Source organism: Saccopteryx leptura, chromosome 12, assembly GCF_036850995.1.
Source record: "Saccopteryx leptura isolate mSacLep1 chromosome 12, mSacLep1_pri_phased_curated, whole genome shotgun sequence".
Lineage (NCBI taxonomy): Eukaryota > Metazoa > Chordata > Mammalia > Chiroptera > Emballonuridae > Saccopteryx > Saccopteryx leptura.
This window is the reverse complement of record NC_089514.1, coordinates 44630929-44658247: the sequence shown is the minus strand read 5'-3', so window position 1 is coordinate 44658247 and position 27319 is coordinate 44630929. Positions and strand designations below refer to the sequence as shown.

Here is a 27319-nt window from a genome sequence, read left to right as displayed (position 1 = left end):
TTCAAGTCAATAATTACAAGGTGAAAATTCCATGGAATGGCATTAGGAGAAGGGAGTCCTAGTTGGAGAGGACCCATAATTTCCATAGTCTTATTTATTGCTCTCAAATCTTGTAACAGTCTCCAGTTTCCTGATTTCTTTTTAATAACAAATATAGGCATATTCCAAGGGCTATTGGAAGGTTCAATGTGCCCAAGCTGTAACTGGTCTTGTACTAATTGAGCAGCTGCCTTAAGTTTCACCTGAGAATGGGGCCATTGGTCTACTCAAACAGGATTATCTGATTTCCAAGTAATTGGGTCTGCACAATGCATTATTGGGGTAGCAAGAGCTACCAAGGCCCCTGTGCTAAATTTTGATATCCTAATCCGTGCCTTCTGGTATTGGGTGCCACTTCTATGGGGGTGAGAATTCCCCACTGTTCTTTCCCAAGTCGCTTAGTGCAGTGGTCCCCAACCATTTTTGGGCCATGGACAGGTTTAATGTCAGAAAATACTTTCACAGACCGGCCTTTAGGGTGGGACAGATAAATGTATCACGTGACCGAGACAAGCGTCAAGAGTGAGTCTTAGATGGCTGTAACAGAGGGAATCTGGTCATTCTTTAAAAATAAAACATCATTCAGACTTAAATATAATAATGTAAGTTATTTGTTCTTTCTCTGCGGACCAGTACCAAATGGCCCATGGACCAGTACCAGTCCGCGGCCCAGGGGTTGAGGACCACTGCCTTAGTGGGCAGAAATCCCTGATCAAGCATTTGAGTACTAACTAAACTATTAGGACTGACAAGCAACGCTCCCATTTTTTCAAAACATCTCTACCCCACAAATTAACTGGCACTCCAGAGAGCACATAAGACTGAAAAAGTCTAGAATGACCTTCTTTATCTTCCCATTGTAAAAAACTAGAGCTTTGTTGAGGGGATTTACTCTGCCCTATACCTTCTAATTCTGTGGCTGCTGCATAAGTGGGTCAGGAAGGAGGCCAATGTAGCTTAGCAATAACAGGTACATCAGCTCTAGCATCTAAAAGTCTTTTAAATTTATACTTTTGTATTGTTTGTTCCATTTCAGGGCGTTCCTGACCAATCTTTTGAATCCAATAGGCAAAATCAGAGGAGCCAAATCCCCAATTTACTTGGGGTCCCTTTTGCAGGATGTGGCCTGAGAAGCAGAATTAGCATCCTTATACTATTCTTCTAACTGCCTGAAGCAGCTTGAGAAAAATTCTTGAAATGGCTTATTAGGGCCCTGCTTAATTTTGCTCAATTCCTTTGTTTTACCTACCTGAGTATAAACTTACAAATAAACAAGACAATTTACGCACAAAAACACAAGTATAACATATAACTTTGATTAATCCTAATACTTGAATTGCTATTTCAACAACACTCCTAACTCTGAACACACCTCACAATGTACTAACCAAATTAGTAAGTCTTAAGGATCTATGTTCTATTCTAATTAAATTTAAATGAGCGCTCCTTACAAGTTCTAAAATCATTTTATTTTTTCAATATTAGAGCCGGCATTTCCAATTTTTTGCATGCAAGAACTTAATTCAGGCCTTAAAAAGACACATTTTAGACAACATTAAACAAAGACTAAATAGAAACAAGAATTAGACAAACCAGAGAGAAACCTGGGATTTCAGAGCACTACCAGATTAGAAAGATGCTTGCCTGATTTTAGTCAGGGCATTTTCTGACAGAGGGACTGAAGGATGGGACTAAAATCTCCTCGAGAAAATTTGCTCTCAGCAGCTGCATGAGAAATTTTGTAGTCAAATCCACCCAGGGGTCCCCTGCCTAAATTTCCAGGCAAAGAATAGGAAAGAAACAAAATAATAGTTCAGAGGATTGTTGCTAACACATTAAAGAAAATCAGACAATACCAGGAAAAGCTATAACTTAAATAGCTGAGACTCTTAACCATTCTCAAATTCCATAGCTTCTCTAACTGGTGGCTCAGGAAGATCATGACAAGACTTTTCTTCTACCTCAATTTTAGCTGAGTGGCAGACCAAGCACCTGGAGAGAACTAGGAGCAGCCACACTGTCCCACGTTCCTTAGCCCCCAAGCCGCAAAGTACAGGACCACCTGCCATAGTCTCCTCACACCACTGCCTTCTCAGAACTTTACCTACTTGCTCCCCTGTAGCAGAACTGACCACTCCCTCCTTCAGGAACCAAGGGCACACATCTTGAATATATTATAAAATCATTCTAGCTGCATAACTCTTCATACAAAAAGGTCCCCTACTTTTGACCCTAATTGTCCCATAATTTATTACTCTCAACTATACTCTCCCCCAAAACTTTCTTTATTCACTGTGCACACTTGGGGAGTTCCATCACCTTCCTTCAGTTTAGTTTTCTCATACTAAGTCCCTGTTTGGGCGCCACTTACCGCAGATCAGCATGGCTAGAAATTCTGGGTCTTGAGGGAGAACGGTGCAGAATTAAGAAAATAGACTCATTGAGAAAAGAGGGTGGGATCAGGAGGCCTTTTTGATGCTGATGGCAATATCAGAGAGAGAAAGCCCCCCAGTTTGCTTTATTATATAGCCACATGCAAATAAGGAAGTCCTTGATACAAAGTCACACATCTAAAGCAAAAACAGGAACTCTCTTAAGGCATAAACAGGAATCCCCCCACCATGCATAAGCGAAATCAACCAACATGTGAACAAACAAAGGGTGAGAGGAAGGGCATGTAAATTGCTTCCAGCAACTTAAGCAAGCAAGCGAAGTGGGCGCAAATACTCAGCTTCATAGCCAATATGGAGGTGGAGGGGGGAGAACTTAGCCTTCTGCTAAGCCTCGAATTTACAAAGGCTTTTTGCCACTTGCAGTCTACTACACATGGGGTTTGAGGCAAGGGACAACAACAAAAGGAAGAAAGAAAGCATGCATCAGATCAGAGTAGAGAGATTTGACTGTAAGGTCAAAGGTGATATTTAATCCTTATGTAGGGCAAGGAAAATGCAAATCTAAGTATCTGCAGTCTCCCCTGCCACCACCTGTGCCAGGGCTGGGGGGGTCATGACAGGACGCTGGGTGGGAAGGAAAGCCGAAGGAACTCTGAAGACAAAAAATAAAAAAGAAAGGAAAAAAAAATCATGGACACAGACAACAGTGTGGTGATTACCGGGGTGGTGAGGAGACAGAGGAGGGTACAGGGATAAATGGGGGTGGACTATGACTTGACTTGGGGGTTGAACACACAATACGGTGTACAGAGATGTGTTGTAGAATTGGGCACCTGAAACCTTTATAATTGTGTTAACTAGTATCACCCCAATAAAATTCAAATAAAAAATAATGAAATAGTCAAAGATTATCAAGGAGAAGATGGATGGAAGTACAGAGGGGAGAAAGATATCAAGGAGAAGATGGATGGAAGTACAGAGGGGGAAAACCACCCTGAGGGTGAGAAGAAAACTTTGCCGAGGAGTTTTTAAACAAGGGATAGAAGGGGGTATAAGAGAGGCCTCTGCTGTGATGAGGAATTTGGGGAAGTTTGCTGTAGGCCACACTGCGGAACTTCCTCTCCTATTCCTGAAAGAAACTTCAGCCCAGTCACACTGCTTTTCAAGGCGTCCTGGGGGCAGGTCTGGGTCTTGGCCATGCTGAGATGGGTTTGAAAGTAGGAGGAAGAGGGCTAACTTATATCAGTCCAGAAACGACCTGGACGGAGCATGGGTTTCCCCCAGTGTGCTCAGGGGGCTTTGGGCCGTGGTGCTGCTGGTGACAGTAGATGAGAAGGGGAGAGAACAGGGATCTTCACCTCTGCACCCTCACCTCTACATCTGCCACACCCAGTGATGGGATTCAGCTGGTTCACACCAGTTCAGCGGAACTGATACTTAATTTTTTGTTGAGTTTGATGAACCAGTTGTTAAAATGGCACTAGTAAATCAAAGTTCTCTCTAAGGTAGGTGCCTAAGCAGTCACCCAATGTGGAAATGACAAATTTACATTCCTTACTCTTTTTTAACATTCATCTGTGAACAGCTTATTCTAAGCGCCCATAGTAATATTCATTCTGTCCATAGGTAATGAAATGAGATCATACTCCTACAGTGAAAAGATGGTTAAGAATAAAACACACAGCCAATGATGCTCAAATAAAAATGAAAAAAATTGTAAATGAGGACGCCAATCAAGAAGCAATATGGCCTGACCAAGGTGGTGGCACAGTGGATAAAACATCATCCTGGGATGCTGAGGACCTAGGTTTGAAACCTGAGGTCGCTGGCTTGAGCACGGGCTCACCAGCTTGAGCACAGGATCACCAGCTTGAGCCTGTGATCGTAGACATGACCCCATAGTCACTGGCTTGAAGCCCAAGGTCGCTGGCTTGAGCAAGGGGTCACTGGCTCAGCTGAAGCCCCCCCGGGTCAAGGCACATATGAGAAAGTAAACAATGAACAACTAAGGTGCCACAACAACAAGTTGGATGATTCTCACCTCTCTCCCATTCTGTCTGTCCCTGCCCGTGTCTCTGTCTCTCTCTCTCTCTCTCTCTCTCTCTCTCTGTCTCTCTCTCTCTCAAAAAAAGAAACAATATGAAAATAACAGTTTTATTGTTCTTTGTCAGATATTATTTAATATACTTTTATTAATAATTTAAAACTTATAATCTAGTTTTGTGTACCTCTTTTATTGTTCTTATTTAAGTATTAAAAGCATGAAATAATAAATTACCTTTCAGTATATTGTTTTCTTATACTTAAAATGGTCATTAGGGCAGAGAACTGGTTGTTAAACTATTTGAATATCACTACTGGCTACATCCGAGTCTGTTTTACATATTGTGCTTCAGTGTATGATTTCTAGTGGAAAAACAGTGAATGTAGTTTAAAAAGAGTGTGAAACTACTGTGGTAGACAGGGAGGCACCCCTGAAAGATCAGAAGCTGAGAAATGTACTATTAGTGTAAAGTTAGGCTCAGAAAGTTATATGACTTGCCGAGGGCTGCACAGAAGCTGGTACATGCAGAGCAAGAGCCAAGACCCACTTTGACTGAGCCACTCCCCTGCACACCAGCCAGCCAGAGACTTTTTTTTCTTTTCAAACTATTAAGATTTAAGATATTTTGAGCCGGTCTATTCTTTTTTTAAATTAATTTTAATGGGGTGACATTGATAAATCAGGGTGTATATGTTCAGAGAAAACATCTCTAGGTTATTTTGACATTTGATTGTGCTGCATTCCCATCACCCAAAGTCCAATTGTCTTCTGTCACCTTCTAACTGGTTTTCTTTGTGCCCCTCCCCACCCCCAACCCCCTCCCTCTCCTTCCCCCCACTCCGTAACCCCCACACTCTTGTCCATGTCTCTGAGTCTCATTTTTATGACCCACCTATAATATATGAAATCATACAGTTCTTAGTTTTTTGATTTACTTATTTTGCTCAGTATAATGTTATCAAGGTCCATTCATGTTGTTGTAAATGATCCAATGTCATCATTTCTTATGGCTGAGTAGTATTCCATAGTATATATGTACCAAAGCTTTTTAATCCACTCGTCCACTGATGGACACTTGGGCTGTTTCCAGATTTTCGCTATTGTGAACAATGCTGCCATAAACATGGGGGTGCATTTCTTCTTTTCAAACAGTGCTATGGTGTTCTTGGGGTATATTCCTAAAAGTGGAATAGCTGGGTCAAAAGGCAGTTCGATTTTTAATTTTTTGAGGAATCTCTATACTGTTTTCCACAGTGACTGCACCAGTCTGCATTCCCACCAGCAGTGCAGGAGGGTTCCCTTTTCTCCACATCCTCGCCAGCACTTATTCTGTGTTGTTTTGTTGATGAGCGCCATTCTGACTGGTGTGAGATGATATCTCATTGTGGTTTTAATTTGCAGTTCTCTAATTATTAGTGATGTTGAGCATTTTTTCATCTGCCTATTGGCCATCTGTATGTCCTCTTTGGAGAAGTGTCTATTCATTTCTTCTGCCCATTTTTTTATTGGATTGTTTGTCTTCCTGGTATTGAGTTTTACAAGTTCTTTATAAATTTTGGTTATTAACCCCTTATCAGATGTATTGTCAAATATATTCTCCCATTGTGTAGTTTGTCTTTTTATTCTGTTCTTGTTGTCTTTAGCTGTGCAAAAGCTTTTTAGTTTGATATAGTCCCATTTGTTTATCCTGTCTTTTGTTTCACTTGCCCGTGGAGATAAATCGGCAAATATATTGCTGCGAGAGATGTCAGAGAGCTTACTGCCTATGTTTTCTTCTAAGATGCTTATAGTTTTACGGCTTAAAATTTTTTTATTAAGTAAGAGGCAGGGAGGCAGATATACCGACTCTCGCATGCTCCCCAACTAGGATCCACCTGACAAATCCCCTACCCAGTGATGCTCTGCCCATCTGGGGTCACTGCTCCATTGCTCGGCAACTGAGCTATTTTAACACCTGAAGCAAGGCCATGGAGCCATCCTCAGTGTCCGGGGCCAACTTGCTTGAACCATTTGAGCCATTGCTTTGTGAGGAGGAGGAGGAAAGAGAGAGAGAGAAAAAGAGAGAGAGAGAAGGGGGAAGGCAAGGGGTGGGGAAGGCAAGGGGTGGGGAAGCAGATGGTCACTTCTCCGGTGTGCCCTGACTGGAATCAAACCCGGGACTTCCACGTGCTGGAAGTCCATTGCTGAGTCAACCAGCCAAGGTGAGCCTGTCCATTCTTAGACATAGTCTTTACAGGCAGCAGTAATCCTGTCTTCTTAATTTGAGGTCTGATGTTTAGTAATGCAAGTACCCCCTTACTTCATAACTCTGATGCCACCCAGGGATGCCTGCCGGCCTCCATCCATGTCTGTATATGCTGGAAATATGCAAAGAACATTTGCCTCAGAAGGTAGCAGATTTGCATTAAATTCTAAGCTTGGTTCCAGCACCTCCTTTCTGTTTCCCCTTGCACCACAGACATGCCAGTGGAACAAAGGTTAAATGTGATGACTCAAACTAGCAATGCACTAGGAGAAAACAGGAAACAAATTTATCACCTCATAGTAATAGCAAAGGTCTTCATAAGTGTGACACAAAATTCTGAAGCTATAAAAGAAAAGCACACAAAAAATCAATTTTCACATGGAGAAAAAACTCAAATGAAATCCAACAAAGATTTTTGCAATGCATATTAGACACAAAGTCCTACTTTCTAAATGTATAGAGTTTCTAAGAACCTACAAGTAAAAACTACACATAGAAAAATGGAAAAAAAGATATGAATAGAATTCACAAAAAAGGAAGTACAAATGGATCTTTGTATTAACCACACTTTCCGCTTCTGTCAGGTTGGTGGTGTAGCACTTGCCCTGCATGCGTATGCTGGATACACCTTGTTCTGGACAGCCTGATAATGCCTGAGTCACTCTGCCCTGGCTTCCTACTTCCTCATTGGTGCCTCCACACACCCCACCATTGAGCAGAGTCCTCCTCCAGGGCTATACTTTTCAAATACAACCAACCAGTCCAGAGTCCACACTCTTCAAGTATCTCCCTTATAAGTTTCTCACACTCAGACCCCTATACACTTGACCTAATCACCCCAATGGCAGGTACCAAATAACTAGAGACATCTCTTATGCTCCAGAGCCAACTGAGATTATTCAAAGCAGCCAATTCTAAATCTGCTTCCCTGCTTCTCATGTCTTCCCCAGGAATTGCAGTAAAGGTTCTTGCCTACAATTCTTCCCTCTCCCTCTGCTTCCTGACTGATCTGGTGCCTCCCCATAGTGACCCTGTGACATGCATGCCCCTTTCTTTTAGGAACTGTAACGAATAGTCATTTCAATGGCACTTACCTCCTAATCTGGACTTCCTGTGCCTCACATTTTCTACTACTACACTATGTTTTAACACAGTCCTAAACATATGAAAAGAAGCTCTATCCACTCATTTTAAGATAAATGTAAATAAAGACTATGATGAGATATATTTCCCCCTCTTAGAGGGACAAAGATAAAGAAGATACCACGTAGTGCTGGTATGAGTAGAGAGACATTTATTTATTGTTGGTGAACATAAATTATTACAACCTCTATGGATAGCACCTTGGTAATAAAAACAAAATGTCAAAATGCACAAACTCATAACACAACAATTCCCCTTCTGGGTATGCATTCAAAAGAATTGAAAGTAGGATTTCAAAGAGATATTTGTACAACATGCTCATGGCAGCATTATTTATAATAGCCAAGAGGTGACAGTAACGCAAGTGTCCATTGAAAGATGAATGGATAGTCAAACTTTGGTATGTACATCTAATGGAATATTATTAGATGGTATGTACATCTAAAGGAAGGAAATCCTATCATATGCTACAATGTGTAGGAACCTTGAAGATATTTTGCTAAGTAAAATCAGCCAGCTACAAAATGACAAATACTGTAAGATTACACTTATATGACGTATCTAGGGTAATTAAATTCAGAGAAACAGAAAGCAGAATGGTGGTTGCCAGAGAGTGGGGAGGGGGAAAGGGGAAGTTGTTTAACGGGATAGAGTTTCAGTGTTGCAAGGTAACTATGTATAAGAAAAGCAAGTGTGTATATTATACCACCACTTGCTCATTTGTGTATTGACTCCTACAGGCTGGGCAGGAGAACTGTGAATCGTAGAACGGGGTGGGAAGCTAATTTACTTTTACACCATGCACCTTTTGAATTTTTTGCCATGGCATAAATGTATGCATTTTATGTATTAAAAATAGTTAAAAAGAAAAATAAGAAACTAACCTTGTGGCTGAAAAAACATTAACTGGCTCTCTGATACTGTTTATTTACTTCCTAGTCTGGTGTGTACCTCACTACTTGACCACTGAGATCCTGATCTTGCTTGCCTAATGAAAATTATGATTGCATTTTTCTAGTTGAATTTCCTGGCATTCACTACTGCTGACTCATTTCCTGATGCCACCTGTAAATCCAGTTACTAAATAGCCAAATTCCTAATCCTACTCCATTCTGCTTTATTCCCCAAGGAATCTGCCCATCAGATAAGAGTACTCTCTCCTCATCCACCTATATATAATAGATTTTAATCTATAAACTTCCATCTTCAGTACCTAATATATTCCACATATGGATGTTTTGGTCAACAATGAGCCACATATACGGGTGGTCATATAGATTAGAATGGAGCTGAAAAATTCCTATCACCTAGTGACTCTGTGGCTGCTGTAATGTGGAACAACATATTACTATTTTGTGTGGGTCCAGTCCACTGATAGTAGTGCTATGGGTGAGAAATGCCTGGGGCACTCCTCTGGCCCTGGTGAGCATCCTGCAGACATATCCCCTTTCTAAACCAGTGTTGCAACTGTGGTTTTATTATGATCACAAAAAGCACTTCAGCAATAACCATTAGAAAACTTTGAAAAAAAAGTTATTACTTACAGGCGCTGGAGTATTCAAGGCACGCAGGGGGCACATAGTGAGGCCATGGTGGGGAGAACACAGGCTTGGGGGTCTGCTATTATTGGGGCTGAGGGTGCAGGCCTAGGGTTTCACAGGTTCACCTTCTATTGGTGAATTTAACAAGAGAGTGAAATTCGAAGTGTGAGAAGGGGGGTTGGGAGTAGCTTAAATGGTCAGTTATCTAAATCGACCAAGATCTCCAAAATAAAGGACCTGGGGTGAGGAGTAGTGGAGGGTATGGAGGAGATCATCTGTCTCTTTAGTGTGTGGCTGGCAACGTGTTTACTGGAGATATAGCCTGTGCTGAAGTAGATGCCTTCGCAAATCAGGCACTTGCATTACAGAAAGAAAAGCCAACTGTTGGGGCTTATGCTACAATTGCTCACACGTCTGTGGTGCTGGTGTGAGCAAACCTATTATGCTGCCAGTTATACAACAGTACAGCACACACAATTACCTCAGTAGGCTGTACCATCTAGGTTTGTGTAAGTACACTCTACATGACATTTGTACAATGAGGAAATCCCCTAACAACGCCTCTCAGAATTTATACCTGTCTGGTGCATGACTAGTTCTTGGGTTACTAAAGCTTTTATGTCTCACAAGATGCACATTCTCTACTGAGAGCCACGAGCTTTCAAAAGCCAACATACTTTCTCTCTCAGGTTCTTTCTCAAAAGAATTAAATACCATTAATTAGTTTTCCTAACCCTTATTTTTTTTATTTTTTTTTATTTTTTGGTGGGCCATAGTCTTTAATCCTAGCTTGCACCCGGTGGGCAAGTAAAAACACACACTGGGCTCCGAAACCCAATCACATTCAGTGCTCACAAAGCTACTGATTTATTCGAGTTCCCTAGAATCAAAGGTTTCTAGCTCACCAGCTTATCCTCCTCAGTTCCCCATCTCCTTCCTTCTCCAGCATCAAACTGCACAAACTGGCATCTCACTCAGCACTCCGCCATCTTGGCTGCTTCTCCTGGCCACATGGCCTCTTTCTGCTCTCTGCTCTGCTCCCTCTGCTCTCTCATGCTTATCATCCAGGAACCAAGAGAACAAGCTCCCGCTCCGTCCCCATTTTATAGTGTAGAAATCCAAACCCTTAATCCAATATACAAAATAGGGAAGTCTCTAATACAAAGTCACTTCTCTGAGGCATGATTGGATTGTACCACCCCACATCAAAAAAGGGTGGGAAAGGCTTAATCCCAAAACCAAGCCCCAGGCTACAAGGATTCTGCCTGCCCAGAGACACACATTAATATCACCTGGGCAACGGCCTCCACGTGGGCAGCGCCACTTTAACAAAGTGAGCATAATACATTTTATCTGCCCAACAATCCACCCCTATGCTCACTTTACTACCCACAATCTACATCACCGGCATCCCTGTGCAAGGAAATGAGGCACATTACACAAATTACAACAGCACAAGTCATACAATTTCAACAATCACAAAGGTACACTTCACCAGTCTCTGAGCACTTAGCCCAAAGCGCAAAATGTCCTCGGCCTTCTTTCTAGCCATGGGAAAAGCTTCCTGGGGTAGGGGAGTGCTTCCAGCAAAGCCACCCCCCACCCCCATCAGGGTATTTCACATTGTCCAAAATCCATAATCCGTAAGTCCATCCAACAAAGGAGCCAATGCCCACTCCGGTCGTAGTCCAGGAAATCAGTCCACACACATGGGGCATCTGCCACCCCCCTCATCCCTGCCGTCCTGGCAGGTCTTACACTGTCCCAAAGAGGAGCATGTGGCAATGGCAGTCAGCATTTCCACCTCTGCTTCAGAGACCGTGTCCAGCCCTGTGTCCCAAAATCGCAGACCTACCAGGGCTGTAGTAGGTGCTGCTTCCAGCTGGGCTTTCACCTTCTGGAGACAGCAGATTGCAACTCCAGCCCGATTCTCCTCATCTTCCAAAGAGGAACTGAAAACACCAGCTCCAGCTGCCTGGCTTGAGCCCCGGGCCGCTGCCGCCTTCTGCTCTGCAGACCTTGCAACTCCAGCTCCGGCCTCAGCCCTGGCCTCAGCCCCGGCCTCCCGCCGCTGCTGGCTCTCCACAACATCCAGGGCAATCTGCAACTCACGCACCTGTGAATCCTCCTCCAGCAGTTGCTCCATTTTCAGGCGAATCTCGAACACCTGGTCGGCCTCCTCCTCCAGCATTTCCTCCAGCTCCAGGGTCAGCATCGGTTTCTCCCGCATTTGCTCCAGCTCCTTCCATTGTCCGGTTTGCAGGTCCCGGGCAGCCTCTTCCACAGAGCTCTCAGTTTCCTCACCCATGGCTGTAAAAGTCAGCCAGCCTACAGTCCCCAAAAGGACAGCCACGGGGAACCATAACAGCAGCCAGTCCTCTACTCCACCACTCAAAGGCTCCTTGCCGATCTGTATCGAATCCTGCCACAAACTATGCCAAATGTAAAGGCTGTAGCCGTGGCCAGAAGCCAGGGCCAGGGCCACCATCACAGCCGCCTGGCTCATGCAGGTTCGCATTGGATTTGGACAGTCGGTAAAGAAACAACGGAGCCACAAACTGGTGGGCTATAGTCTTTAATCCTAGCTTGCACCCGGCGGGCAAGTAAAAACACACACTGGGCTCCAAAACCCAATCACATTCAGTGCTCACAAAGCTACTGATTTATCCGAGTTCCCTAGAATCAAAGGTTTCTAGCTCACCAGCCTTATCCTCCTCAGTTCCCCATCTCCTTCCTTCTCCAGCAACAAACTGGCATCTCACTCAGCACTCCGCCATCTTGGCTGCTTCTCCTGGCCACATGGCCTCTTTCTGCTCTCTGCTCTGCTCCCTCTGCTCTCTCATGCTAATCATCCAGGAACCAAGAGCCTAACCCTTATTTTTAAGAGCAGCATCTGCTGAGCAACTACTTAAAAAAAAGAAACAGCATCGGATTTTAGATTATTTTTAATATTTAATCAACTTGCTACAACAGTAGCTAAAGAAGCAACGAACTTTGTTAAATATAATTTAAAATAAAGGCTCCAGAGTGCACACACACACATAACTAGGTTCTCATTGTGTCAGTAAGGGAATTAAAAAATAGAAAAGGAAATCGAAGAGAATTAACCATACAGGAAGGGGCAGATGAGCCTCTAAGGTTAGCACGCAGCCGCACATCCTCTGGTTACTAGCCCGAGTCTGGCATGTGGTCAAGGCTCAGTAAAGATGATCACAGTGAGTAAAGGAAGACAGTCCCCAGACAGGAGGCAGAGGGACTGTCAATTCTCTGTCCCTGATTTTCAAAACTCTTCTGACTCATGCTTGCTACCGGTGAGAGCCTGTTCAGATAGCAGAGTTTTTCTGACAATACCCCAGATTTCTGACAAGATTCAATCTTCATTATTTTTTTCTTTTATTTTGAATGTGCCAAGTATAATGATACCCTAACAGGGGACTTTCTTTTCTCTTACTGTGAACAATTTTACAGATTGAATTTAGGGGTGTTAATCTACTTTGCAAAGTGGGATATGATTTGTATTCTTGCAATTCTAATATAAATCTTTGTTCTTTGTAAATAGATATGAGCCATGTCAACAGCCCAATGTTTCAGTGCATTCCAGGCATGTCCCAGGGTTTTCTTCCACACTGGAAAGATTTTGATATCTCCACCTCACCGTCAGAGTTACAAAACAAAACAAAACAAAACAAAACAAAAAACCTTTATGAGAAAATGAAATCTATCTGTGTTGTTTAGTAAATCATCAGTCTGTTTAAAGTTTCTTGACAGTTAAACAAAATTCTTGCAAGGCTGTCTGGATGTGTGAAGGAAAAGTGAAAACATGCCAACAATAGCAAGGCTTGCAGAAGAAGTTTAAAAAGAAATTTAGTGGCTTTTTTCTAATGCATATCCTCTAAGTACAGCTATTAGCGAGGTGTGATAACCAAGAGAAGGACAGAGAGACCAGGAGAAATATTTAAATAGAGTGTTAAATATTTATCATATTTTGTTCTTTTAATATACAGTTTATTTAAAATATCACTCTGTAAAAGCCTAAAATAGCAGTGTTCAGATGTGTGAAGGCCAAGTGAAGACGGTCAGGGAGCCGTGCACTAAGAGGGAAGGCGGCAGGCCGGTTCCACGCCGGCTCTGCCTCTGCCCGGCTGGCCACCTGGGCAGCCTCCACTTTCAGAACTTTCAGGATGAAAATAATAATGTCTCAAACCTCTACTCCTTATGGAATCATTGTGAAAATCAAATTACATACCTGAAACTACACTGACCATAAGCTGGTTAAAGATGGGGAGCTTACGTTTTCATTTTACTAGTTACTTGATTAATAAATTCATGTAGAAAAGAAATAGAAAACTTTTTAATTAGTTAAAAAACACTTTAAATTTCATTATGGATTATCTCAAGAAACTCATCAGTAATTGTATAGAAGGTACAACCTCTTATACAGGAAATACAGGAAATGTTAATAACATCATAAAATCAATATTTTCAGTAGTTAATCTAAAATTTGTATTAGCCTGACCAGTAGTGGTTCAGCATTCCTGACCGGAATGCTGAGGTCACTGGTTTGAAACCCTGAGGTCACCGGCTCTGAGCGCAGGCTCGCTGGCTTGAGCAGCGGATTGTCCTCACGATCCCAAAGGTTGCCAGCTTGAGCCTAAAGCTTGCTGCCAGGAAAAGCCCAAGTCACTGGCTTGAGCGAGGGACACTGGCTTGGCTTGAGCCAAGATCCAATCCCTGGTCAAGGCACATACGAGAATCAATCAATACACAACTAAAATGAAAGCATCTATGAGTTGATGTTTCTCATTCTCTCTCTTTCCTCTCTCTCCCTGCCTGTCTCTCTCTCTCTCTTTCTCTAAAAAAAAAAAAAAAAGTGTTAAAATTTTTATTAATAATTCCAAAATATATTTAATCTGTTACCAACTTTAAAAGAACAAAATGTATAAAAAAATAAAGTATCTTTTGAACATCCCAGTAAAAGGCATAATTTTAAAAGCAGGGAATTAGTAAAGGGTGGTAACATCCTTTTATAAATACACAGTAGTGTTTTTATATATAAAAACTGCGCTGTTAAATATACATAAGAAACAATATGCAATCTCTTCAGAAAGCAACCTGAATACTATCAAGAACATGTTATCACTACATCTCCACCCAGGACTTCCCTGGTGAACCGGAGAGCCACATATTAGACATTTCCTTCAGACTGGTTGCTTCTTCTGAATTTCTTCTGTCACTTGTAGTACCGTAATTCAACCACTTTCTGGGATCGGAAATCTAGCATCAGTTTAGATTTTTTTGTCCTCCTCATGCCTCTCCCATTCATTTAGACACTAACTCCAGCATTTTATACTTCTGTAATATCTCTCCTCTGCGTGTTCTATCCTTTTTCCATTGCCAACCCTTGGTTCAGTCTCTCTCCATATCTTATCTCAATTACTGAAATGGAATTGTAATTGGTGACATAGCGGGAATGCAAATGAGACAAATTTACTAGATATCTAAGCCAGAAGCAACTGATAGCATACAGGAGAACTGGGCCTGGAGGAGAACGATGCATTGAATTTTGAACATGTTTAGTAACCTGAGGTCATCCAGTGCAGGTATTCCAAATGTGTGCATGTATGGGTGCGGGCAAAGTTCGAGGATAGAAGGTAGGTTCACCGTGGGTGCCATGGATGTGGGTGAACCGCCTCCTCTCATGTCCTACTGCCTCCAAAAAGCTTGTTTCTAGATCATCTCAATCTACAGTGAAATATCAAAAGATATTGCAAAGAGATATTTAAGTCTCACAACAACAAAGAGAACATAGGAAGAGAATTAGTATTGAGAGAAGAATGATAAATTCAGTTCTGAACATGTTGGTTATAGCCATATGTAAAAAATCACCAAGCTATATACTGAATATTTGGGGCTTTACCGTATATATATGATACCACAAAATTTTGTTTTACATAAATGTAAAACAGACAAGGATCAAATTTCCAATAGCACAAGAAAAGCCTACGAAGGGCCAGGCCTCAGAGTTGGCAGCAGTGGCAGAGTTGGGGAGTAGTATCCACCATTAACGCACCCAGTCCAGGAATGGGAATTATATGGCTTAGTTCCCAAGCATTACTATGAACATTCATCCTGAAGTAAAAACTTAACACAGTGTAGTTCTGCCTTGTTAGAATATCATAATATCAGTGGAGAATTCTAAATTTTCTATGAGAAATATGATAAGTTTCTCAGAGGACTAAAAAATGGAGCAAGACTCTAAAAGGTTAGAAACAGACACAGGCTTAGCAAAGCATGGCCTATAAAAGCATTTTATTTGATTTTTCAGTTTAAATGGCACACTCAAATGTGATGAGACTGGGAGGATCTGTGGATATCCATGACCTTGTAAAATGCTTTGCAAGTATGTGCCAGGTTCCTAGGCTTCTGAATAGGTGAGAATTGCTAAGGGAACAACCTAAACAGAAGATCATGAGGGTCTAAGTCAGGGGTCGGGAACCTATGGCTCGTGAGCCAGATGTGGCTCTTTTGATGGCTGCATCTGGCTCGCAGACAAATCTTTAATAAAAAAAATAACGTTAAAAATATAAAGCATTCTCATGTATTACATTTCCTACCGCTCATGTTCATGGTTGCGGGTGGCTGGAGCCAATCACAGCTGTCCTCTGGAACAACACCGAATTTTTATTGGATAATGTGTAATGTATGCGGGTCTTTGTATGGCTCTCACAGAATTACATTTTAAAATAAACATGGGCGTTTATGGCTCTCTCAGCCAAAAAGGTTCCCGACCCCTGGTCTAAGTGAATTATTAGATTGCAAAATAGTTTGGGCAAAAACTGCAGCGTGCCATGAATGCCATATTGAACACAGTCTGTAGGAAATGTTAGATGGGATCGTGACATCCATGTTTTGCCTCTCAGGAGTGCTGGGCCAATTGTGCAGCTAACAATAGTAACAATAAATGTCACAAGTAGTTTCTGGTTCTTTCCACGTGATGCTAAGCATCTGGACCTTCGGGAGTGAATTCTGACTGTTTTCTCTCAGTTGCCATCTGAACTCCTGCTATTCTGCAGATACACCTTCTGTTTATACAACCAAAGGGGGATAGCTTGTACAAAGTAGGTTAAATTTTTTGTAAGATTTATAAATCTTGCCTGACCTGTGGTGGTGCAGTGGATAAAGCGTTGACTTGAAATGCCGAGGTCTCTGGTTCAAAACCCGGGCTTGCCGGGTCAAAGCACATATGTGAGGCAACTACCACAAGTTGATGCTTCTGGCTCCTTCCCCTCCCTCCCTCCCTCTCTCTCTCTCTCTCTCTCTCTCTCTCTCTCAAAATCAATAAATAAAATCTTTAAAAAAAAGAATTATAAATCTTGGAGAAATGTTAAAAGAATTAGAATATAAAGTTAGAGATGCCAAAAGGAGCAACGTCAGTGATATTTTTAATGGAAATAAAGTTTTTGGAAGCCAATAATTTATTCTGTAAGATTTTTCTGAGTGGAAGAACAGTTCATATGCAGTACAATGACTGATGTAATTATTTATTTACCATATTTACCCATGTATAAGACGCTCCCTCTTTCAAAAATATGGGATCTAAAAACTGGGTGCATTTTTACTTGCATTTCCTGCCTTCTTGCACTTGTTTTTGCGCTTACTGTTGAAGACAGTGATTCGTCATCAGACAGATGAGGACAAGCTAATGAATGGGAGTTTTGACAGTGATGAGAAGTTGTATGAATTTTATGATGAATAAAACTTGAGTTCAATAATTTTATGTAATATACTTTTTTTCAAATTTCAGGCCCCCAAATTAAGGTGTGTCTTATACATGGGAGGGTTCTTATACATAAAGAAACATGGCAATTTTATACTACTCAAAAGTGTAGGTAAGACAGTTCTTTGATGCTATAATCTAAGGCAGTGGTCCCCAACCCCTGGGCCGCGGACCTGTACCGGTCCGTGGGCCATTTGGTACCGGTCCTCAGAGAAAGAATAAATAACTTACATTATTTCCATTTTATTTATATTTAAGTCTGAACGATGTTTTATTTTTTTTAAAAATGACCAGATTCCCTATTACATCCGTCTAAGATTCACTCTTGATGCTTGTTTCAGTCACGTGATACATTTATCCATCCCACCCTAAAGGCCAGTCCGTGAAAATATTTTCTGACATTAAACCAGTTCATGGCCCAAAAAAGGTTGGGGACCACTGATCTAAGGTATCCACTTCATCAGGGGTTGGTCACACTTAAGAATTAATAACTATAATTCATATATACATTAATTAGTATAATTTGAGGGTCTCTTGAAATATTTAATAAATTGTTACACTGAAGATTACAATGCAGGAGATGTCCTAAGTTCTTTGGCTTTACAAAACAAACCTTCCATGTTTCTTTATCTGTGGCTTAAAAAACTGGACTATAATTTTTATTGTTAGCAGAAATGCAGAGCCCTGCTCACTTAAAAATATTAAGATATACAAATTTGTGGTTTTAAATATATAAAGATTGATGTAGAAATAGATATAAACTTGTGTGAATAAATATCATGCATCTCTTTCATCCATCTCTTTCATGGTTCTGTCTGCTGAGAGAACTTAGAAGCAATGACAAACTAGCAGTAATGAACATAACCAGAATCATGATCTTAGTTTTTCAATATCATTCTCCACTAAAAGGAGCAGGGGATTCTTCAAGAAATGGCTGATTCCAAGGTTGGAGCAAAGAAAATACAAGATTAGTCTGGAACATGTTCTTATGACATAAAATAAAGACATGCAGAAAGAATCATATGGGCACATCAGAAAGACAGGTGAACCTCTTTGAAGGGGTGTACACTGGCCAAATCTGGGACAATTAAAGTGCCAAAATGAGTCATGACAGTAATGGGTAATTCTTACCCATTGAATAGAGTAAGAACTCATAATCTACATAGGTAGATTAGGAAGATAAATAGACTAACAAACAGCTAGATAAAAAAAGAAAGTACTTCCTTGCTATAGGAAGCCAACTAATAAATGTAGAAGCAATGATGGAATTGGAAAATCACCATTTGGTAACCATAATAATAATAATTGACTTGGGCAAGAATCACTAAGAGATGTAAAACCAGTAGGTAAAAATTTTAGGAGGAATAGGAAATATAAATAGTCTCAGAGTATCTCCCCATAGGTGTTTATTAATTTCAAGCAGAAAAATAATAAATTTACAAAGGAGAAACCTAGAAGTTATCACCTTAACCAAGTGATCTAAGTTAACAACACCAGTAATGGCATACGTTGACATCATGTGCTCCTGATATTATATATCTAGAGATATAATGATATTACATACATTATACATACATACATATATATGTACTCAATAGTCATTGTGGTAATTGTTTAAAGTACTGTACAACAAAATATTTGGGGGGACAGATGTGGTTTTGCTTCTTGGTTTTGAATAAACTCTTTTTCCATTAAGATTTTTTAAGCTTATTTTTATTATGACTGTTTATTAAATTTTTATTATGACTGTTTATTAAATTTTATTATTACTGTTCAGTGACATTCACATAAAGTTAATAGTAGTCCAGAATTTAAGTGTCCTCTAACCCAGTGCTCCCCAACCTTTTTTGGGCCACGGACCGGTTTAATGTCAGAAAATATTTTCATAGACCGGCCTTTAGGGTGGGACAGATAAATGTATCATGTGACTGAGACAAGCGTCAAGAGTGAGTCTTAGACGGGTGTAACAGAGGGAATCTGGTCATTTTTTAAAAATAAAACATCGTTCAGACTTAAATATAAATAAAACGGAAATAATGTAAGTTATTTATTCTTTCTCTGCAGACTAGTACCAAATGGCCCACAAACCAGTACTGGTCCACAGCCCGGGGGTTGGGGACCACTGCTCTAAACCATATTCTAAAGTACAGCTCTCAAGCATAACATGGTAACAGTTGCATATATGGTCATTCAATATCTTTTTTAAAAATCCTCCTATATGAGTACTTTTTAAATGTTCATCCTTTAAAAAAATAAGACAATTAAAATATATATCATATTCCTCTTTTTGCTTCTCTGCTGATAGGAGACAGCAGGTTTCAGTGCTGTTACAGTGATTACATTTAGTTAGGCATTTGTATATTCATTCTTGCACTCAGTGACAAGGTCTTTTATCTTCATTTTATGAAAGTAAGTGTAGTATATTCAATAGTGAAATAAATCTCTTTTACTTCATTTACCAACCTATAAATGTACTTAACTGACTGCATGTATGCAAATATTTATAATGCTATAAAAGTATCAGAACCTACACTACTGCATTAGTACAGGAACACATGATAAGCTCTTAGAAGAGAAGGTAGAAACTATTTTATTTTAAAGTACTTCAACTGTACATATTGCCTTCAGGTTATACGTAATATATTATTTTGAGAGTGATACTAGTTTCATATGACTTTTTAGGTAGACAATTTGGGTCTTACTATAGTAGTATATAAAGAGAGATAAATATACCTCATGCAAACAAATGAAAGCTGGGGTTGTAGATAAATCCACAAACTGCTCATCTTGGATATTAACTGTGGGCACGATGGCACAGATGGGGTCTTCTTGGTCCTTTTCCTCTCTCTCCTCTTCCTCTTCTTCTTCTGTGTCTGTGGTACTCTCTTTCATTTTTCACAATTCTAAAACAAAGTCATTCCATATTCAGCTATTTAGGAATATCTTCACTTACAATGTAAAATTAATGGAAAATAATAAAAGCAAACAAAACTCAACTGGTGTAAGCTATTTTCCAATGGAATTATTGGTCAGGAAAGTTAGTCATAATCATGCTATTATAGAAGCCTGCTTTGTTATAAAGATCTTCTCGATTGTTACACTCAAATCAAAAATTCTAATTTAAAAAAGTCAATTATTGTTGCATTAATTGGAAAAAAATACATATAGCTAGAATGTAAGATCCATGAGGGAAGAAACCTTATTTTGTTTACTGAGCATTGTAATAGGCACTCAATTACTATTTATTAATTGGGTAAATAAGTAAACCTTTATTGTTAAAATACAACACATAGTTAATTAAATTATTTTTAAATGATGACATTTAAATTTTATTTATTGATTGATTGATTTTTAAAGAGAGAGGAAGGGAGACAGAGACAGGAACATCCATCTATCTGTTCCTGTACATGTCCTGACCAGGAATTGAACCAGCAACCTCTGTGCATCTGGACAATGCTTTATCCAACCAAGCTATCTGGCCAGGGCTCATATTATTTCTGGAATATAGAACCAACATCCTGTGGTGTCCATATTGCCTGAGACATGCACCTGCACACCAGGCCACCAGGCTAATTGATCAACAGCCACACTGCCTACTATGGCCACAGCTCAGGCCTCTGCTTGTATGCACTGCCACCTGGCCTCTCTCCACTGTGCACGTGTATGCTCAGTTGTCCTGTCAGACTTCCTTTACAAAGTATAAGCTCAAAATTAAAATTATTAAAAACATCAAGATGTTGTCACCAGAGCATTAAACTAAATGTAAGACCATTCTGATAGCAGGTCCATATATGACTGTATAGGTCATACACCTATGAAGCCAGCCCTGTGCACTGGTCATTGATTTGCTCATGCATTTAAGTGAACACAGAGCAGTTATTAAAAGGGCCCCTGGCCTGGCCTGCAGGGTCTCTATTAGCCTACTTTGGAGGCATTGGGATGGCTGCCCTTCCAAGAGAGAGCTGGTAAGAGGCCTCCACTGCCCAGGAGAATGCCAATTTAATCATTTGCTCTTTTCATCTCTGAAATATATGAATCTACATGCAACAGAATAATATACCAGCACTCTTCTCTTGCCAAAGAAGATAACTTCAACTGTCATAATTTTTAAAAAGTTAAATTTATTGGGTTGACATTGGTTTATAACATTATGTGAATTTCAAATGTGCAGTGCTATAATACTTCATCTGTATATTGCATTCAGTGCTTACTATTGAAAGTCTAGTCTCCATCCGTCACCTTATATTTGACCAACTGTCTTAATTTTAAGGTCTGGATCTTCTGTTGAACATGTATCATCTCTCAAATCTATATATGTCTATCTTATCACACCAGCTGCTCCTTGGTCATAGGAATTCCTGTTTTTGTTGTTGTTGTTTTAATATGGAAAGCATTTTCTATCATGTGGATCCAGAAGGTCTGGGAGGCTCTGACTCCTGAATTTATTAGTCACGTGACCACAGGCATATCATTTATTCATTGAGTCTCTTTCCTCCTCTCTAAAATGGGAGTAATAGTAACTAATTTTTCTGCTTCATAAAGAATGTATGGCAATAATTTTCAACCTTTCTCTCTCATGGCATACATAAACTAATGACTAAAATTCTGCAGCACACTAGAAAATGTGTATTTTTTTTGCTGACCTGGCAAAAAGAATGGGTATAATTTTGATTCATTCACATCAGGTAGCTATTGTTGTGTTGGCTATTGTCATTTTTTTAATTTGACAATGCAAGGGAAAAGAAGTCAATGCCCTGACTAAATAATCAGGTACTATATGTTTTAAAAATTCTTGTGAGATACTGGTTGAAAATCACTGATATATGCAGATTAGATGTGATAATGCCTCTGGACTACTGGCTTCCAACTCTATTTTTCTTCTATAACTGTACATTACACATGCACTTGTTTTCCTCCTCTCACTACAAAACTACGTCATAGGTGGTAGCATGTACTTCTATCAGGAGGCACTAAATGTCAGGTTGTCTTAATGTGCTATTAATAGACATTGATATTTTCCTCCATTAACACACATATTTTTCAATGCCATAACACAGTTTTAAAAGAATCTATTATTATAAGGGCATCATACATTTTACTTTTGTTAAGCAATCATAGTTTATTGTTTAAATCTTCAGGGAGAGGAAAATGGTTTGGTTATATATCTAGATTTATTTGTGTTTAATATGCTAAAACCTGTGTGTTCAATCATTTCATGATGTCAAATGTTAATGGCTATCCCAGAAAAATGTTTCCTTCAGAATGTTAGACCACACCTGTTATTTCAACTTTTCATTCAAGAAATATATATATAGGGGATTCCAAGATGGTGACGGAGTAGGAGGACATTTCAACTGCCACCTCCTAGGACCAAACTGGATTACAACTTAATTTAAGAACAATCATTTTGAAAAACCACCTTTGGACTAAACAAAGAGGATTCTATAACCAAGGATCACAGGAGAAGCCACACTGAGAGTGGTAGGAAGGGCGGAGATGTGGAAAGGGCTGTGCCGCTCCCAGGAGCAAGTTGTGGCTCCTCACTGTGGGACTAGAGGGACTCTCACTGTGGTGGGTGGGCCTCCCTGAGAGGTGTGAGTCCTCAGCCCCAGGCCATGAGCCCCAGAGCCTAGAGAGGTGCCCACACAGTATTTGGAGGTGAAAAGAGCCAGGCATTCTGTCTGTGAGAAAGAGAAAGAGCTCTCGGTGATGCAGGCTCCATCTTAAAGGGCCTGCACAGAAAATCTCGTTCACAGCCACTTACCCAGGGCTCCAGTGGAGGGAGAGATGGGAGGACTGGAGTTGCATAAGGAAAGTGTAAAGTTGGAGGCCCAGGAAAGACACTGTGAGGAATGGCCACTGGAACCCCTGTGCTAAGTCATTTTCCAATACTTTAGCTGCCATCTTTCCTGAGTGGAACAGTTTCCTCTGAGAAGCATCAGCCTGGGGAAAAGCAACTTCCCTGCCCTCAGGAGTCTCTTCTGCCCCAGTCATGAAGATTGGTTGTGCTGAGAAGCCAGGAAGCAGGGGGGCATGTCAGTGACTCAGTTTTCTGGTGTGGAGGCCAGAGCTTCCCCCAACATGCTCCAGAGACTAGAACTGGTGCTTCCGCCTCACCGGAAACTCAGAAGAAACTGTCTGGAGTGCAGGCAGACTACACCTCTGGGTCTCAGAGGCCACACCCACCAGACTCCTGGGGCCACACCCTACTGACGTCTGAGAAAAAAGTCTGGACAGACTGATACCTGGAGCCAAGGTGTGGAGCCATAACCACCACCCTTCCTAATCCCTGAATAGCTTCAGGTTCTAGATTCTAGCAGAGGTGTTTTCAGTGGCCGATCCCAACAAGCAACCAGCAGAGAGAGGGTGCAGGAGGTGGAACTCAGGGATACTTGGCCTTTTAAGTGGACTTTTCCCCAGGCCCAGTATGGTTAAAAGCCAGCCTATTCCTGTAGCTTGGTATTTCCATGAGGCCCCTGGGCCCAGCAAAGGCAGCCACAAACTCTGGATTGCTTGTAGCTCCAAGAAAGTTGCTGAGGGCCAGTCAAGGGCAGTGTCTCCCACTGGTCTGTGCCGGGTTCCTGCCAAGGAGGCCCAGGGCTGGAACATCCAGTGACCAGCTGTGGAGAGCATTGGTCCAGGACCTAATAGCCCTTGCTGGCGGTGTCTCCTAAGGAAGGGCTCCTCACACCTGGTGAATGAGTTCTGCTCTCTGTGATCAGCATTGGAACAATGGCTCATGTGCTTTGGATAGGGTGGAGCTTCAGAGTCAACTGGCCTGAGTGCTGGATATCCTACCTTGCTGGGTTATATTCCACAGGGGGAAGGGAGAGAGGCTTGGAGCTTGGACATTTAAAATGTGGGTCCCTGTGAGCCTAGTGTTGGATCTGGTCAAAGGCCTTAGCCATTTTCTGGGGGGGCACAGTCAGTTCCAGAAAAGGATTCTCTCAGTCTTCCTCCCTGAAACCCGGGTCTCACTAGCTGTAAGAAGTTCTGCAGAGAAGACTGTTGGCCCAACTTCGACCTGAACCTGCTACTCAACTTGTTGAGAAATAAAAGATGAGTAACCAGCAGAAGCTAAGGAATTAGGCTCTGGATTAGGGACCACATTCCCCATACTGAGCTCCTAACTAAGAGACCCATGAAGTAGGGGGTCCCACTGGCGTTATATTCCCAACTTCAGCTGCCCTAACCCAACAAGCTTGAAACCTGTAGAGGGGTTGGTTGGGTGAGGCCAGTCTGAGCCCACACTATGGTCTTTCTACAGAAAACACGGTGGGAAGACCAGGCAGCTGCAAGAGGAGGTGGAGCAGTTGAAAAGTGGAGACAAATCTTATGTAGCTTGGGGCTTTTATGGAGCTGCTTTCATCTCTAAGCAGGAAAAAGCTGATCCTTATACACAGGTTGGCCACTCCCACACTACTCAGGCACAGAAAATGCAGACACAAACAGCAAAAAGAACAGTATCTGCAGACAAGTAGCCCACAGTGGGTTACAAACAACAGCTGACACCAACCCAAGAAAATCCAAAACTAATACAACTGGTAATGGGTGGCAAACAGCACCAACACTAGATTTGGCTAGCTACACAAGCAGCACACCCAAAGGAGTAGTCTACCAGGCACCAGACACTGTGGAGAATAAATACACCTAACAGGACAGACATTGCAGTGTGTAATACACATGATCAAGGTTGACCCTTAGAACCAGCCAGCCTGAAGGAATAACCATACCCACAAAAGGGCCAACTACATTCAATACTCCCATACAACAGGAAGGAAAATAGTACCCACAAGAAGCATTCTTAGAACAAGGAAAACAGGTGGCCTAGAGGACAGTACTACAAAGCCCTCTTCCTCATAAAGACAACACAAAACTATCTGACAATGCTACCTAATACACAGACAAAATAGGCAGACAGAGAAACGTGACCCAAATGAATCAACAAGAGAAATCTCCAGAAAAAGAACTGAATGAGATGGAAATAACCAAAATACTAGATGCAGAGTTTAAAATACTGATTTTTAAGATGCTCAAGGATCTTAGAGTGACAATGGATGGACATAATGAGTGCCTAAATAGATAGCAAGCATAAAAAAAGACATTGAAATCATAAGAAAGAACCAGTCATTAGCCCTGGCCAGTTGGCTCAGTGGTAGAGCATCAGCCTGGAGTGCAAAAGTCCCGGGTTCTCAATTCCCGGCCAGGGCACACAGGAGAAGCACCCATCTGCTTCTCCACCCCTCCCCCTCTCCTTCCTCTCTGTTTCTCTCTTCCCCTCCCGCAGCCAGGGCTCCATTGGAGCAGAATTGGCCCGGGTGCTGAGGATGGCTCTGTGGCCTCTGCCTCAGGCACTGGAATGGCTCTGGTTGCAGCAGAGCGAAGCCCCAGGTGGGCAGAGCATTGCCCCCTGGTGGGCATGCCGGGTGGATCCTGGTTGGGCGCATGCAGGAGTCTGTCTGACTGCCTCCCTGTTTCCAACTTCAGAAAAGTACAAAAAATAAAAATTAAAAAAAAAAAAAAAGAAAGAACCAGTCAGAAACGACAAACACAATATCAGAAATGAAGACTACACTAGAAGGAATCAACAACAGGCAGGATGAAGCAGATTGAGTCAGCGATTTAGAAAACAAAATAAACATAAGCACAGACGTAGAACAGTAAAAACAGGCTCAAAAAGACTAACAAAACTCTAAGAGAGCTCTGTGAAGACATGAAGAGAAACAACATCCACATCAAAGGGGTTCCTGAAGGAGAAGAGAATGAACAAGGGATAGAGAATCTGTTTGAAGAAATCATAGCTGATTATTTCCCTAAACTGATGAAAGAAAAAGCCACACAAGTTCAAGAAGCACAGAGAGTCCCATTAAAGAGGAACCCAAGGAGGCCTACAGCAAAACACATCATAATTAAAGTGTCAAAGTTAAGAAACAAAGAAAAAATACTAAAAGCTGCAAGAGAAAAGCAGTTAATTACCTATAGAGGAGCCCCATAAGGATGACATCTGACTTCTCAACAAAAACACTTGAGGCCAGAAGAAAGTGGCAAGAAATACTCAAAGTGATACAAAACAAGAACATACAACCAAGGCTACATTATCCAGCAAGGATATCGTTTAAAATTGAAGAAGAAATAAAAAACTTCTCAGAGAAACAAAAACTCAAGGAACTCATTACAAGCAAACCAGCACTGCCAGAAATGTTAAGGGACCTGCTGTAAAAGAGCAAAGGAAAAAAAAGACATTGAGAAAAAGAGGATTGTAGATTTAAAGAATAAAATGGCTATAAATAAGTACATGTCAATAATAACCTTAAATGTAAATGGTTAAATGCTGAAATCAAAAGACATAAGGTAGCTGAATGGATAAGAAAACAGGACCCATACATATGATGTCTATAAGAGACCCACCTCAGAACAAAAGATACACATAGACTGAAAGTGAAGAGATAAAAAAAAAATTTCATGCAAATGGAAACAAAGAAACAAAAAGCTGAGGTAGCAATACTTATATCTGACAAAATGGCCTATAAAACAAAGGTTATAGTAAGGGATGAATAAGGTCACTACAGCCTGACCAGGCAGTGGCACAGTGGATAGAGCATCAGACTGGGACACGGAGGACCCAGGTTTGAAACCCTGAGGTCTCCAGATTGACCACAAGCTCATTTAGTTTGAGCAAAGCTCACCAGCCTGAGCCCAAGGTCGCTGGCTTGAGTAATTGGTCACTCAGTCTGCTGTAGCCCCCCCTCACCCTGGTCAAGGCACATATGAGAAAGCAATCAACGAACAACTAAAATGCAATGAAGAACTGGTGTTTCTCATCTCTCTCCCTTCCTGTATGTCTGTCCCTCTCTTGGTCTCTGTCACAAAAAAAAAAAAAAAAAAAAAAAAAAAAGGGTACTACATAATGATAAAGGGAGCAATCCAGCAGGAGGATATAACCATTGTAAATATTTATGCACCTAATATAGGAGCACCTAAATATATAAAGCAGATTTTGATGGACATAAAGTGTGAGATCGACAGCAATACTATAATAGTAGGGGATTTTCATACCCCACTAACATCAATGGATAGATCCTCCAGACAGAAATTAACAAAGAAACAGTGGCCTTAAATGACACACTAGATCAACTG

At 41.1% G+C, this 27319-nt stretch overlaps 1 protein-coding gene across 5 annotated transcripts in view; it reads right to left on the bottom strand.

Annotated features, from left to right (window-relative positions):
* CCDC146 (coiled-coil domain containing 146) overlaps positions 1 to 27319 on the bottom strand; it is a 194783-nt gene that overhangs the window by 136856 nt on the left and 30608 nt on the right. For all 5 annotated transcript variants that reach the window (XR_010747551.1, XM_066354445.1, XM_066354449.1 and 2 more), the window contains exon 2: positions 19916 to 20085. Coding sequence is in view for 4 of the 5 variants with exons in the window: in XM_066354445.1 (XP_066210542.1) it covers positions 19916 to 20074 (159 nt within the window). In the remaining variant the exon portion in view is untranslated. The remainder of the gene's footprint in view (positions 1 to 19915; positions 20086 to 27319) is intronic.